This window comes from Agelaius phoeniceus, chromosome 14, assembly GCF_051311805.1.
Source record: "Agelaius phoeniceus isolate bAgePho1 chromosome 14, bAgePho1.hap1, whole genome shotgun sequence".
In the NCBI taxonomy this organism is placed as follows: Eukaryota; Metazoa; Chordata; class Aves; order Passeriformes; family Icteridae; genus Agelaius; species Agelaius phoeniceus.
The window spans coordinates 10,950,497-10,967,431 of record NC_135278.1 but is presented as its reverse complement, the minus strand read 5'-3'; the positions used below and the strand labels follow the sequence as shown (position 1 = coordinate 10,967,431).

Below are 16,935 nucleotides of genomic sequence, written 5' to 3'. Positions count from 1 at the left end.
ATATGCTATTATGGCTGGAACAGTTTTGTTACAGCTTCTGAAGAGTAACACTTAATTAATTGGAGGGACAGCTCATTTTTGAAAAGGTTTGAAAATGCCTCAGTGAAGACCTGTTCTGGTCTATTTCTCAGAAGCACATACTTTCTTGTGAGATACAGCTGCTCCTTACTGCACACTCACCTCTCACTACCCTTTCAATTAAGCTTGGCAAAGTCCTGGTTCCACTGAAGTCAGTGGCAAAACAGTTGCTGACTTTGCTGGGGCCACGACTTCCACTCCAGCAAAGCCAGAGAAGAAAGAACATGAAATTAAGCAGTAGAGTAAAAAGAAGCAGAGAACAAGACGACTTCATTTTGGAAAAAAAACTAACAGCTTTGTGGGCTCCTTCATCCAGCAAGACCCAGAAAAAATAATAGAGTTCTTTTCTAAAAAGAAAAAAGCTCTGAAATTCTTCTGTAAGGGAAGACCACAAGTAAAATAAAAGGGTCTATTAACTGTTATTTCTGCTTTGTGTGTTTTTGTTCAGCAATTTGGAATATTTATGCTACATTAATTACAGCTAGAATAATGTATCAAAAGACACAGTAGAGGACTAAAAGGAAAGGAAGAACAGGAGTAGTTTTGCAATACTTTGCTACAGTGAAAACACAGTTGTCCCTTCTTGATGGCACAATTAGAATATTGTGCATCTAATGTTAAAAGGTGCCTTTTCTTCTTTCTGCTTTTACAAGAATGCAGTTTATAATGGCAGGTACGTAGAGAAATATCTAAAGCAATGGTGTGTGTTCTGACCTACAATACTAATTAATTAATCAGCCTCATGTAATATTGCAGTTACCCTGCAATATTCTATTCTCAACCTGGCTTAGAAGTACTTCAGCCTAAATCAATTTGGTTTTTTCTGGCAGCTCGCTTCCCCTGGTCTCACCTGGTCATCAGATCATATTTTTGTCTTTCACATATTTCTTTCCTTCCTCCAAATGTACCCAGTGAAAGTTCTGTTCAGGCTGTGCTTGCTCCGATGAGCAGACCCTCATTGCTGCTTTCAAGCGAGGTCACCATGTCCTGGGAGCTTTTTGTTCTGCTCAAAAGGCTTCCACAATGCCACTGAAGCATATTGTGCCTGTGCAGATGCTGCTGGGGAGCGCCTGCAGCACTTGTGACTGCGGGAGCAATGTCAGCGTTTGCATTTTTGAGATAGAGAATACATTTTCAAGCAATTCTGCTCATCTCACTCCTGCTTCCCAGCAGTCTGTCTCTCACTTCACTATTTCAAGTAGGTCATCAACAGCATCACTTATTACCCTCTCCCCTCTTCTCCATCATTCAAAGCAGGCTGTCCAGGACACAACATTCCTGCCATGCATGGGTCCCCTTTAAACCCTGTTCTAGAATTCTGCCTTTTAATTTGACCTGTGCAAGCAAATTGCTTACGTAAGTAACACTGTCACATTTTTATAAGGGAGCAAAACATTTTGCAGTGTCACTGAAGTTTATGTGAGGCAACACAATATAGATGGTTCCCTCACGTGGAGAACTGCTGAACAAAGGCTGATGAAGTGCAAATGTCAAGAAAAAGTCTTCAAAGCAGACCTTTCATTTTGGAACACAGCGGTGACAGTTATTAACACCATCAATCAGGTCGGAGCTATTGCTTTGGCACAGACTCGTGCCTAGTGGGACTGACATAAGCACAAGAACAAGACCATGGTTACAGGCAAAGAAAAAGCTCTTGGGATTCATTTTCTGTTGACTTGCAAATGTTTGGTCTCTGTATTTGCAGTGACTGTGCTCGAGATTGGTTTAAACAGCTCCCAAATAATACCTGCAGCCACTCACACAGATATAAATGACTTGTGGTTTGGAGCAGTGGAAATTCAGCCCACATATTTCTCATGGGAGGAAAGATACAGGATGAAATTGCAAGATGGTAGAAATATCTGCTAATTCTCTCAGCTTTCACTGTAGCATTGGAGGCAGAACAGCAAAGCTTATCACTCAAGATGAGCTGTAGTGTTTTTACTTTCACACAAAAACTCCCACAACGTCAATATAACTTCCAAGAACACTGGATCTGATGAAGTCTGGTTTCCTAAGGACTTCTGTCGCATGGCTGACTGGCTTGGGAGTTTAATAAGATCCAAGTGCGAAATGAAGTTTTCTGTGAATGGGGCATTTATTACATCCTGAGTAGAATCTCTGGAGTTTAATAAAAGAAAGCTTATGCTGCAATATTTCCTTTTGAAAGGGCACTTTAGGTTTCTGTCCTCCAGCTGGATTAATATTTTTTATGGAACATGTAGGAATTTAATTGCTGTGAAGGTGGGTGTTTCTCTACAAATTTGTTTGAAATTGGCCCAAGCTTTTAATTTACTGTGAGGAGGAGAATACTGACAGACAGACAGACTGACAGACAGACAGACACATACCCACACAATGTGCTCTCAGCTGCTATCAATAAACTAGCTAAAAAATATCAGAGTACCCTAGGGATGTGCAAACACGAAGAGAGTGTGTACATGTGAGATAAAAAACAATCTAGAGAGGCCTCTGGTCTAGACAAGGATCCAGCCCAAAGCCATCAGGCAGTGAAACTGAATGATGATCCCATCTCTTTTCTTTCTCTCTCCATCCAAGTCCCTTCCCTTGGCACTCCTGTTGTGGCTCATGACCATGTAGGTGCCTGCTGAGCTCCTGGCATCAATAGTGAGTGTTGAGCACATCCACACAGATATTCACATGCAGAGCTCTGAAGAGCCATTTTCTTTAGGTTTGCTCTATTAACTAATTGAAGAACACTGAAATGATCTGTGCAGAGAACAAAAGTCATCCAAGTTCTGAACAGGCTGAAACAGTACTGAGAATGCTGGTGCACCATTTAAACAGTTCAACTGAGTGTCCCTTTCCTTCTAAATTCAGATTAAAAGCCCCCAGTGAAGTATGGGATCAAAGTAATTAGAGCTTGGTCATTTATTTCCCACAACCTATAATCTTTTCAGCCCCATCTGTCCTTTCTTGCCCTGGTTATGAATGCAGAATATTATGCTTAAGAAGGAGAAGGTGGTAAATAACAAACACATAACAATTACCAAGAATAATACCATGAAAACTGATATTGGAAGTAATGATTAAATCCTTTCATAATCAACTCATTTATTAAAGTGAATGCCTTAAAGCTAAAGCTTGTCATTTATGGTGGTGTTTGCAATAGACAGTTACTCTACATATTTACTCCAAGAGTACATTTTTGTACTTCAGTAAATTAAGAAATACTGATTTTGGGCAAGTTGTTGATTTTACTGTCAGAACAAATTTAGCTTTGAGAAATGATTTTATTAACCTATTTCCTAAGTCTCCCTATATACACAATTTGTGAGCAACCCACATTTCTCTTGATTTAAATGCCATTTGTAACTTAGCCAAAAACTAATTTAAGTGGAGATGGGCCAAATGCATTTTTCATTTATGTTTATGCCATTCTGGAATAAACTCAGCAGTCTTGCAAGGATATACACTTGTTTCTAAGTGACAATATCATTCCGTTATTTTCATTGATATAATTCCAGATCAACATGCTTGACTTCAAGGGGGTGTGGTTATACCATAGGCTTTTCTGGTTATCAGCAACAGTTTTAGAAGAAGATGATTGAGCAAATTTGATACAGTTACTTTTCAGAACATGCAGTCTCGGTATTTATTCCATGTCTATGATCTACTGCGTATGTGAAATATCTCAAGGGTGTGGATTTTGTGGAACTTCAATAAAGAGGTTTACTTAAATCCCCTCAAAACAAATCCTCCAAACAAGAAATGCATCCAAAGGCTTCATGTTGCAGTGTCCACACTGTGACTTCCCTTGAGTGAAAAATATACAGAAAATTATATAGTATTGCTACCCTTAGAAAATGAGACTGGCCACTTTTTAGGAATATGTTTATAATCCATAATTTATTATGTTTTTTAGAATATTTACTGTCATGCCTTCATAATTTAATTGAAGACTATCTCAATTTAGGGGTAAGGCCATTTCTCAGTTTCCCAGAATACTGACAAAATTGAAATTTTTTGCAAAATATGCAGCCATATTTTCTTGTAGCATGGAAACATCTGAAGTGTTCATAAAAAAAAAAAAAAAGGGTTTATTCCTGCTTCTGTGAAAAGGAGACTGTACCCCAGATGAATGAAGAATGATTTGCTCTATGACATCTTTCTACTTACCTATGACTTTGTAGAAGCCCATCCTCCATGGAATTGAACTATGTTGTAGGGTGAGCTAAATGAAACTGGTTTCTGGCAAGTAGCCATCCTAAGAAGAACTAGGATTTTAGGGCTACTTAAATCTACTTTACACATTCAGCACATTTGATTTCAGCCCCAAATGTTTACTTTTGAAATTCAGTTTTAATTTAATAAAAAAAAAAAAAAATTCTAAATTTGCCAGCCCTCCTGCTGAGACTTATTTGCTAACGGGGAGTCACATTTTTCAAAAGGAAATGAAAACGATTAAAACTCCCAATTTGAGATGTAGCGAGACATTTTCTTACTGAGCAAAATCAGCAAAAATTTGAACACAAATACACAGCACATATTACATTAGGCAAATAAAGCAATTATTTGTAGAGCCTGAGAGTGCAGATCCAGAAGGAGAAGGCAGGGAGCAGACGCTGCACCTGGCACCCTTCCCTGACCTCAGAGATACCTGATCTGGTTAGGGGTGCCCCAGGCAGTTGTTAGATGCATCCAAGGAGTGAGTGCATGTGCTGCAGGCAGCTGTGGCTCCATGAGGCACAGCTCCTGCCAGCTGGTGGGCAGCAGTGCAGCAGGAATGCTGCTGCCTGCCAGCTGCTGCTCAGCACCTGCAGGACAGGCTGGCCTCAAGGCCAGGGGCAGAGCAAGAGCCAAGGTGCCCAGAAGCTGTTTAATCTTAAAACAATTACCAGAATAATTGAAGTTTGGGTTTAGCACAACTAAGCCAGTTGACTCTGTTCTGCTTTATATGGAATAATTGCACATCAACTGCACCTGAGAGAATACAAAGGCCTGTCTGTATTAGAACAGGGAGGCTGAGATTACCCTCCCCACATTTGCAAACACATAGGGTCTACTGAAACAGTAAACACACAAAAGAGAAAGAAGTTTCAGCTCAACATGAGGAAGAAGTTCTTTCTGTTGAGTGTGGCAGAGCACTTGGACACCAGGAACACTGGAACACCTCCCAGGGAGGTCTTGGAGTCTTCCTTCTCTGGAGACATCCAAACCCTCTGGATGCATTCCTGTGTCACCTGCCCCAAGTGACCCTGCCTCAGCAGGAGGTTTGGATTGGGTGATCTCCAGAGGTCCCTTCCAACCATAAGAATTCTGTGATTTGGTGACATGTGAAATGGAACACAGACACTTTTCCCTGTTCTGATTCTAGTAACAAAATCCCTGAGTGCTTCTGCGACAGCAGCATTAGATCCCTTCATTTGACCCTTCTTTCATAAGAACTAACCAAAACATTGACCACACATTCTTCAGGTATGTGAATGCAACACCACAGTCATTTGCTATTACTCAAAATCTACTTAGAAACAAGCAACAAGCTCTTACCATTGTTATGCATTGAATTTTAACTGTGATTCTCCAGTTGTGAAGGACGGAGGAAAGGGCAGGGAGAAAATGAAATGAAAAATTAACCTGATCTTGGTTATTAGCTGACACAGTCCATAATAGCTTAGTATGTCACTTGAATGCCTCAAGATTTTTTCAAGTACAGCTTCTCCCCTGTTTTGAAGCTGATTAATTCAATTATTTCTTGGCAAAGGCCAAGTCCTTCCTTGTGCTGTCTGTAGGTATGGCTCACTGACTAGCCAAGAGTACCATTTATGTTTCTCCATTATTATCCATATTTCTTTTTTAGCACAAACTAGAGATGTGATGAGTTCTTTCTTTTATTCCTACTTCTTTCACTATTCTTTTTTTTGCTCTTGATATAAGAACTGAAAAGCATTTTGAGAAATGGAAATGCAATAGTTTCACCACAATATTGCTGCTGTGTAATTACTTATTCTAATTCTCCTCCATGACTTAGGAGAGATTTAGATGTAAACAGAATATCTATTTTTTTCCATTTACTAGTTCAAGCAAATCAGGCTGAATGCTGGACTAAAGGAAAGCACTTTAAACTTCTGATTACCTTCTTAGAAGATCAGAGTAGCAAGCAACTTTTTAAAGCAGTTTGTATTTACCTAAGAATGTATATATATTCTCTATATATTCACAGGCCATCTCCTGGGAAAAAAAAACAACCAAGTGTAGTTTTCCATTTATACACCTTAAAATAATCATGTGAGTGGAAGAACTACTCCATACGGTGCCATTCAGAATGATCTGACTCATCCAGCATATTCGATATACAATCTTGGTACAAGACAGTAGGTGATCTGTCTCTACAATGTGTATCAAAGTGACAACACATAAAAACGAGGTGTCTACCTGAGTGATGTCCATCCCAGAGTCACAGCTCAATGGCTGGGTTGATGTGAGGCCATTTGAACCTATTATTGTTGTGATCACACCATTCTCATCAATTTTCCGTATCATTGTACCATCAACGAAGTAAATAAATCCGTGCTTATCTACAGTGATACCTGGATGAAGAGGAAGAGTAAGAAGAGTGTTAGTGCTGGCATTATCTGGATTAAAAAGTAACAGCTTAAAATGTTTCCTCTCTTCTTACACTACAAAAATCTGCCACTTTAAAAAAGTACGATTTTTTTCCCCCACCCATTACTATTTGAGGCTTAGACAAACTGTATATGGAATGCTCATTCCCATCTATCAGATTAGCTTTGACTTAAAGAGGGAACATGTGAGGATGAAACAAAACAAAACAGCAGAGGCTTTGCTTTTAATGTAATTTTACATATAGAGAACAAGGCTCTTCAACAACTTAATGTCTATCACCAAGTGGGCAATATTAGCTTTTCTAAAAACTTATCTTACAGTTGATTTGTCTTCATTTCCATTTCACTTTCTTCATTCTTATGCACAGACAATTTTTAAATTGCTGCAGTCTCTGAATGATGAAGAGTGTCTGAGCAAGGAAGAAGAACCCACAGAAGGCCAAAGAGACCTGTTCTGATACGGGCTGCACATACAAGTGGGCAGATCAGGCTCTACTCAGCAGGCAGAAGGAGCAGCTGTGCTGCAGGATGGATCACAGTGCAGTGCTGCCCAAAATGATGGTCCTGCACTGGAACCAGGCTCATGACATTTGTGGTCATCAGCTGGGGCAGTTCTCCCATTCCTGGATCTGCAGCAGCTCCTGCAGCACTGCACTGCACAAGGGATGGAACTCAAATGCCAGGGATGGAACTGCAATTCCAGGGCTCTGCACAGGAAAGGTCATGGTCCTCTGCATTTCAGTGGGGAAACTGAGGAATGGAAGGTTTGCTGTCTCCACCAGCACCTCATGCCACAACTCATGCTCAGCCCTGTTCTGCCTCAGTTTAACAGCTCCTCTGCAGCTCTTCCTGCATTGGAACTGTAAGTAAGATCTAATTTCCCTCAAATATTGAAAATATAACTAGAAGAGCACTTCTATTCATGTTAGACTTGTGAAATCCTTTCTACCAAAACCGCTCAATTTCTTGCTTTAAACTACTTCCTAATTTCCCATTTAAAATTGCATAACTTTGCAATTACAGCAGCTGCTGTGCACAGCCAAGCTATTTTAATAATGAATTTATGTTCTGCTACACAGAAATGAAAGGCAGAGGACTTGAACAGATGGTCTGGACAGTGGCTTATATGGTTCTTGATTTTTGTCCCCTGCATTTAGCACAACTGAAGGCTGTATGTACTCTGAGTTTACAAAATACTTGTCTGCAGGCCAGCTTAGGATCCCATACAGCAATTCCACATGCCATTAAAAAAGAAAAATAGCCTCAAACTGAATTTCCTCAGCTTCCAACCCCAACTCCTTGTACTTAAGGTTTTTTTTTTGTTTGATATATAGGAGCAGTTACAGCTGGAAGAAAGGGAGATTAAGCAGTCTGGGGGGAAAAGGCAAGACCAGGAAACCCTGATGCAGAACATGCATCTCAGGACTGGGAAGAGGGGTGATGGTGTCTCCAAGCCCCTAAACATATCTTTACCTGGCAGCTGGAAGTGCCTGGGGATTGAGTTTGAGTTGCACACATAACTGAGTGTAATATGCTTTCTCTTGCAGTGTTAACACCTGGGGGCAGGCTCCCAAGACAAACTGCCCATGACTGGTTCTGAGGTGCCTCTTCACCACAGGTGATGTTCAGGCACCTTGCAAAGGCCTGAGGGTATGATCAGAACGTTCTGAGGGTATCACCACATAAAAAATCCAAAAGCCACAGCAGTTAACTTTAGTGTGCAACACTCCCGACTGCATCCAGCTCTCAGGTTATCGGAAAAGTGTTGGGAATTGAAACTAATTCTTTAAATTACCAATGCAATGTCTCCATCTGGCTGTGAAATGCCCTTAGAGGAGGGTATTCACCATCCTGTCACCTCCTCCATCCAGGACAAAAAGTGCCCAAGGTACAGGGCTAGGCTCTATCTCCTCATTATGTGAGATGGCTGAAGGTTCTGCAGGACAGATGTCACCTAGGGAACTGAAATCATCTGGTGGGGGTTGGATGGGTCAGCTGGGTAAAACTGGAAGGTTATAAAAAGGCTGAAAGAGGAGCAGACAGTCTCAGAGCCTGACTCCCTGCCAGCCTGCGAGCTCATAAATCGTGACTCCTTGGTACTGGCTCCCTTAGAGGATCTTCACTCTTTAATTAGAAAGTAACTGCACCTTTGGAAACTCCAGAGTGACTGGCAAGCTCCTGGCTGTCATCTGTTCCTGAGAAGTCCAAACCTAAAAGGCTGAAGGTGAGCTGAGGTAAAGAGCGAGTCTGAGAAGCAAAGAGGTTTGCTTTGGTGTTGGGGTGACATGTGCACTGCAGCTTTGGGAAGGGATGGGCCCATGTACCTCTATCACTGATCCTGCATCATGTAGTGACATTAGATGGGATCTGATTTGCTTTCCAGTGTGCTTCACAAGCTGAAATGAGAAACCTGCTGTGGGTGGGAAGGGCAGCAATGGGCTGTGTCTGAGCCTGCCTTTGCAGAGGGGAGGTGCTGCACGGTGAGCTTTGCTTCTCAGCTGGATCAGATCCACAGCACAGACAGCACAAGGCCAGGATCTGTCACCAGGGCAAGTGCATCTTCTGTTTTGCGCAATTTGCCTGAGAACAGATGGCTGTGTTGGCTGCAAACCATCCATTATATAAAAATCAAAAATTATGCTGCAATGAAATAAAGCTACTCAGCTGTGTTGTTGAATGGATTTCAAACACTGACTATATAAGAAAATCAAGGATCTTTTAATGTTTCTAGTGTTTCTAGCCCTCCAGCCACTGCAGAAAAGCAACCTGCCTGCAAGGGAAGGATATAGGCCAGTGCAATGGCATAAATAAAACCATCTCTTGAGTATTTGCACTAAATTCCTGGTACTTCCTAATAAGCCACTTTCTTCAAGTACCACTGACTGTATAGATGTTCAGCAATGACTGCTTCCAGAGCTTATGACTCTACAGTAAAACAACACAACTTTACCTACCTCAAAAAATGACTTATGCATTTAAGTCTTGTTGACAAATACCCTACATAAAGCATCCACTGGAAAACAATACAGATTGGTGGCTAAACTGTCCCAATTTATTCATTAGAGTTGGATTCATTAATGCTCCTGTCACATCTTACATGATGCTACATATAATCTGTACTCCAAGAGCTTATTTTAATCCTTTTCTGACGTACAGTGTAGTGCAGAATCAAATCACACACAGCACAGCAATTGTGCTTTAATCACCAAGGAACTGGGGGAGGAAACATGCACATGCTGAGGGTAATGAATTGCACTTGAGTGCAAGTGGGAGCATTGCTCAACCCTTGAGTGAGTAAGAAAGGTAATTTTTTTTTTTCCAGAGAAGGAGATGTACTTTGTATCAGGATCTGGGTCTGATTCTGTTTTTCTTTTTTTAAGGAACTGTAACACTAAATTCTATGCCTAAATGATGATGTCTTTGGGCACTAAAGGGACCTATGACCTATTGCACATATGACAGACTTACCCTGCTTACATACAGATTGCTCATTAAAAACTGATGGCTGGGTAAGGACAAAATAAATCTGTGCCAGGATTTAGTCTCATTGTTTGACTCAGAGCTGAGTATCAGTCTTGCTGAGTGAGATGCTCATGCTGCAGGACTGGTTTTGTCATATTTTAGTCCTGGGAATGCCCTACATAGGATTGAATTTTGTACCTGAATGTGAAACAGTAGTTTTTATGAAGATCTATCTCCAGTGGATTTACATGCAGACATTTTTGAGCAATATTTATAACACTCAGAGGTCTTTTAATCAGTACCATTTGAATTCTGTTAACTAACATTAAAAATTAACTGCCAGTAATGCTGTCAAATGTGGTGACTAAGTATTATTACTAGAAAGACTATTTTATATAACTGTTTTCTCCAACAAATAGTAATTAGTACAGGAGCTGGGTACACCCATGATAAACATGACTCTAACCTCTCCTGTTATTTGCTCTCCAGAGTTTTGGTTAAAGGGTTATTTCCCTTGGCAGCTCTGCCTTAGAGCACATACATACACCATTATAAATGCAAATAGCACTCAGAAAGCAAACTGACTGCTTTTTGTGTAGTTATCATAGGTATAAATTCAAAATATATATGATCATTCAGTCTAGAAATTTTGGCATTTCAGGAGTTAACCTTATAGTGCTAAAAATATGGATTAAAAGTAATATAGTAAATACCCTATTAAGATATTTTCTTTTTTACCCTGTGTCATATCCCACACTTGCATTCTAAGAGAAGCTTTTTTTGGGAACAAATCCTTTTCAAACATGTCAATAAGGAGCAGCTAGAACTATATGTTTCCCACTTCTTGAAATTCTGCTTTACACTTTTTGCTCAGCTGAAAAGTTACAAATGAGCATTCTATATTGAAAACTTCTAATTAAACTTCTGAAGAATTTTTAAAACACCATCTACAGCTACTGGTGAGGATGGATAAAAGAGAATGCCACCTTCTGCTGAAGAACAACTGTATTTAGAAGGAACTTGAGATTCTCATAAAACTTTTAATAGGAAGAAGTGAATCAAATTGGTTAATTACCATTTTATGGTGCTAAAAGGGCAAATTGCATGCCATCCATTTCTAAACTTCTAAATGTCTTCGATGCTTTTAATTAAAGCTGCCATCCAGGAACTAAAGCAATTTTATGCAATTAGTTATTTATAGGTTACCATAATACGCCACTCAAAATATGATTCAAGTGATTTGCAGTCTGTTGCCTTGTGATCTTTGTCATCTTTACTTCCTTACTGTCTCAGCACTAGCTGCAAAATATTCAGTAGTTTTTGTCAGTTGGAACACGACTTCAGCACTTGCACTTGAGTGCTGTTCTCTTTAGAGGCAGATCAGTAGCCTTGGAGCAAACAGTGTTTTTAACTACTGACTGTGAATGAAAATGTTCAGCTTCCAGCCTGAGACATGATGACTGGGGTCATCCTGCTGACATGGGTGAATGGAAAAGTGAATGATTTATGAATTCAGATGAATGTTGGATGAAATTTAGGAGAAAAACCTGCTATCCAAAAAGTTTATAATGTTCTACAAGTTTCCCATAGTTTGGAAATCATAGGTGGCTAAGGCCACTGAAAAGAAAAATAAGGAATAAATTTAAATGAATTAAAAAATACATGAGATTGGTGTTTTTTTTGCTGATTTTATGATGCATATATAACAATGACTTGAGGCTGAAAATTACTTTGGCTTGTCTATTTCTAACTTTATATACTGCTAATGAAAAATCTAACCCATTCTACTTTCCTTTTTGACTTCTATGGAAAGGTTAAAAAGGTCTTAGGAATTTACAGAATAGCAAAGATTGCTGGAAAAATAGCATTAATCATTACCTTTGGCAAGTGTGTCTGTTGTCACAAAAGGCTGTAATAGGAATTTGGTTGTGCATCCTACTGAAAGTAAAAGGAATCTTCCAGCTGAACAGGAGCAATCCTAAATGGGCTACTGCCACTTGACAAGAGCAAAGGTTTAGTATGAACAGCTCTTACAACTTTATTTCCTTTAGAATGTATTGCTGAGGATGAGGAGCAACAAAACTGATTATTTCAGGATGCAAGCTACTAGGATGAACACATCTTCAAAACCATGATTTCTTAAAGGAATATTTCCTTAGTAAAGTAATTGCAAGCAAAATAGATAAAACTACACTGAAGAACTGATTTTTAAATTATGCTTCATTTGTGTTTTTATCTCATGGCCATTGGTCTGAGTGAAAAAGTTCTTTCCTACAGCTGTGGATAAGGTATTTTTGTGCATTGGATTTAGAACTTACTCCAACCTTCTCCATTCCCCATGTGCTTTCTCTGAGGTCACTGCACCTGCAGTGAGGTCACTGCAGTGCATCCACTGTACTCAGTGTGCAGTCAAATTCCTCGAGGCACTGACATGGCTTGCACAGTGTGGGCACCTAGTTCCAGACACTGGTCTGGACCCAGGAATCAAAAAGTAGACACTGCAGGACCTTAAACGTTTACATCTTTAAATTTAGTCCTTGGGTTTCCAAAAGGTGTAAATCACCCTGATGTTTAGGGTGGCATCACTGGAGGCACCTACTGTTTTCACAGAAGTTACACAGCTTGCATTCCAGCAGAGCTGTCCTGGGTGAGTGCTGCTCACAGACACAAGGCAATGAAATCAGATGTTAATGGACACTTTTCTCACCCTGCTGCTCAGCAAGAAAGTGGTAACCTGATTGTCTCAAACTCTCACTGCCTCTGTCAATTATGCTTAGAAAGTCAAATCTATTTACAGGTCTAAAGCCCACTGATTTCAGAAGGGGAGGGTAGGTAAGTGTTTAATGGTGTTGATTCAAGCATTGGCTTTGCACAAGTCCCAAGTATTTCCACTCATTTTAGTGCCTCTCACTGCTCCAATACTTGATGACTAATCCAGTTAAAATCAGAACATGACCCTCAAGTACCTTACCATAAATACTAATCAGATTGTTCAAAAGATAGTGCTGGCAACTAGATGTGCCATAAATTATTTCTATTAAAAAAATCTCCAAACCCACCAAACAGAATTCCCCACCCCAAAATTAAAATCTGATACTTGGTAAAGTTCAAGTGATTGGAATTCAGTCAATGATTAATATCTTGTGTAGTTACTTCTTCATTTTCAATATCTTCTTGTGTAATAAATGTGTTCAGCTTGTCACAGATCTTATTTTATGTCCCCACCTTGTATCATTTCACATTCTGCTTAAGTACTTGGTCATCTATTACATGACTCATTAGTCTGAGATCTCTACAGAATTAAAGAAAGTTGCAGTAAAAATAATATATTGAAGTTCAAATTTCAACTACATCAGCCATGCATGTTTGAAAGCATCTTTCAAAGTCAGCTCAACATACAATAGTGTAAGATTAATTTTCACTAAGCCCCATCTCCAGTCCTTCACAGAGAATTGGGAACAGACTGAACAAAGCTACATGTGTTGGCTATCTGTAAAATGAAAATTGTGGAAAGATGAAATCAGAATTGATTAGTGTTACTTCATTGTATTTTCCTGTCTGACATTTAATTCCTGGTCACTAGGCAAAGACAGTCTTACCAAATAAAGATAATGAGAAAATAAACATTGATGAAAGAAATAATTAAATAACAATGTAGGACTCTCCTCAAACCTCCCTGCATGTTCAAGGAACTAGAAAAATGGGTATGAGTTCAGAAAAGTTAAAGCACTTTTCAAAGCAACTTTCATCCAGAAAAGTAAGTAAGAAAGAGAATTTGAATTTCCACCTATTAACAAAGCTTTGAGGATGTTACCAAACAGGATTAAGTTTCACAAGTGTTACACAGTAGGTTTTTCATATCAATTTTGCAAATGGAAAAAGAGGTAACTAGATAACTCCTTATACTCTAGATAACCCCTTATATGCTTATACAAGCAGCTATTAGCAAAAATTAGAGTCCAACTTTTAAGATATAACTAACCAAGGTCAAACAACCACTAAATGGAGTCCTTTTTCACATACTATCTTTCTATCAAGTAAGAGGGAAAATAATTTTTCATTTTTAATGGGAAAAAGGAATACTCAGGACAAAAAAAAAGAATGCAAGCAAAGTAAAAAAGCTAGCAATATTCATGTATCAGCTTAAGAAATAAATACAAATTATTTATTGAATAATGCAAGCTATTAGATTTAATAACTTGGCAATTACTGTGTCTGGGACCTATGGTTGCACTGTAAAAATCTCAGAGGTATAAAACCAGAAACAATTCATTTATTTCTGTGGTCAAATGCTATATAAAACTGTGTGTCTGTGTGTCTAAGGACTTTTAAACATAGTTGAGTAGTTTTTGTCAAAATTTCCTGCTTCCTACAGGGAAGTTTTCTTTACACTGTTTGAATGCAATTTCAATAAAATTATGACATCTTCTGACTTGACAAATATTTCAAGAACAAAGAAAATAAGTGATCCAAAAGAATCTCTAAAACTGTAAAGTATGAGAGACATCTCTGTTTCTTAACAAAGATCTATGGGTACCAGGAAAACACCTCCTTCTACTTTCCAGGGTTATTCAACCTCTTTCAGTTCAGGGGAAAACAAGGACCTGTAGCTACTTGGCTGTTACTGATCCCACTGCTGGGGACCACGAGCTGATGCTGAATTTTGTTAGGGCCTGCACAAAAAGGGCATGTGGCTGTCCAGACTTACTTGAGATTAAAATAAAAACCTAACAAATTGGATCATTTCAAACTGATGTTATTTAGAGGAGATGCATAAATCTAAAGCACCTGGGAGTCATTGCCTGAATTTGCCAACAGAAGAGTCACTGTCTGCCCACCATTTCTTTTTAGTAATTGCTGTCTGCCCAAGAACTCCTGACTTTTGTTCTTATTCCTCCTCATTTCTTTATGACTAGAACCTTCTATTAAGGAAGCAAGTATGAGTATCTTCAAAGTAAACAGTGTATCACAACATTTTCATCAACATATTTCCCACTAAGAAAAAAAGATGGAACAACTGATTGTATTGTAATTGGATATCATCAATTGTAATCAGAAATAAAACATTGATCACTTTCATAGAATCACACGTTCCTGATAAAGGATCTGAAAACCTTTGTTTTCTACTATTTTTAGAAGTGATTCATTACATTAATTAGCTGCCTGAGATCAACATTTATTTGTACTTACCTCACACTTACCTTCTATCATTAAAGACATACTAGTCACTCTATAATTACAATGTGTCTCTTGCTAAACCTTAAACCAGGATTATTTGCTTGTCTTAGAGGTATTTCTGCCTGGATGTACATTCTAATATCCTACTGATGTACAGCCTTCCTTTATTAGCTCAGGAAAAAGAATCAAAGCCCTTCCTTGGAGCCAGCTGTGAGCAGGCGCAGGGGAAGCGCAGCTCAGCCCACGCAGGGCTCTGCCTTGGGAGCTGCTGAGCACCCTTTGTTCCAAGGATTTCAGGGGGAGCTGAGGGTGATCAGCTGCTTTAGAGCACCAAATCCAGAGACTTTATCACAGTTCTAGTGCACACTGCAAGGGGATTAATTGTGGCTTTGGTGGGGATTCAAGGCTTCACATGCATTTTGCCTGTGACAATACTGGATGTACACTGACAGGGAGGCTGCAGGAAAATGCTTATTTCATGTGCAGCAGGGGAGATGCTCATCTTTTGCACAGTGTGTTAATAAGAAAGGACGAACTAGAGTTCCAAATAAACTCAATTTTGCTCGCTGATTTGAACAGCCCTGACTTACTGTGTATGAGTAAGCTCTGTTAACATTACAACACTCACCTGATGCATAACATCTGAAAAATGGACTTTGAAACCATATAATTTGTTTCAGAGTTACATATAATTAAATGTTGCCACCTTGCAATTGAAAGGTAATGAAAGAGGAGTGCTGTCAGACAGGGAAGAGTAGTCAGAGAATTCTAGCTGGAGCCTGCTGCCCATGCTGATCTCTCATAAAGGCTATATGGCAGACATGAGTAAGCCTCATGAAGTGATTTGGTTAATAGTTGGTTAAATCATTGCCACAGACACATTTCTGTACATCCAGTTGCATCTGAGTTGCTCACTAATGACAGGAAATACAGGTGACCAACCCTAAGTACCCCAGATACAGACTTTTCTTACCTCTTGGGCTGTTGAGAGAGGCCTCGGCTGCCTTTCCGCCATCCCCACAGTGACTCTGGTCAAAAGGAAGGCACTGATCACCTGTTCCTGCCACCACGTCTGCATTTTTGGCCAGATCCTTTGTTTCAGTGAGAGACTTTGCTTTGTAGACTTTTCTGGTGTTGGTATCTGATAAGTAAAGGGATTCTGACACTGGATCAACAGCCAAATAATATTTATGTGCAGGACTTGTACTGAAACAGAAGAGAAGAGCATCAAAGTCAACTTGTTTTTTTCTTGATAGTTTCTGCAGCAGCACAACAATTGTACTCTACTAATCTGAAGACATCAGCTCAGAGATTTGAAGAGGACAGAAGTGTGAGCAAGAGCAGCTCAAAACACCACCAGTGTCCTGCTACAGAGCATGACCAATGAGTTATGGGTCAGGGAGCTGGGGCAGAGACTGGTACTGGGGCAGTTGATCTGCCCATCAGTAGCAAACCACTCAGGACAAAGCTAACTGGAGTGAATTCAGCTTAGTTGTAATTATTAGTATCAAAAGCAAGATCATTTTTCTATATCTGATACCTCCTAGTACTCTTGGCACTGAAAACAAATCTATGAGTCGCAGCAAAGTGAATCACAGGCAGTTCTGGATAGGCACAAATACCTACTCTT

General features: G+C 39.5%; 1 protein-coding gene across 5 annotated transcripts in view; it reads right to left on the bottom strand.

Moving 5' to 3' along the window:
- Positions 1-16,935, bottom strand: part of TENM1 (teneurin transmembrane protein 1) — a 776,824-nt gene that overhangs the window by 41,570 nt on the left and 718,319 nt on the right. For all 5 annotated transcript variants that reach the window (XM_077186191.1, XM_077186192.1, XM_077186190.1 and 2 more), the window contains 2 exons: positions 16,279-16,511; positions 6,475-6,629 (listed from right to left, as the gene is read on the bottom strand). In XM_077186191.1, the coding sequence (XP_077042306.1) occupies positions 6,475-6,629; positions 16,279-16,511 (388 nt within the window). The remainder of the gene's footprint in view (positions 1-6,474; positions 6,630-16,278; positions 16,512-16,935) is intronic.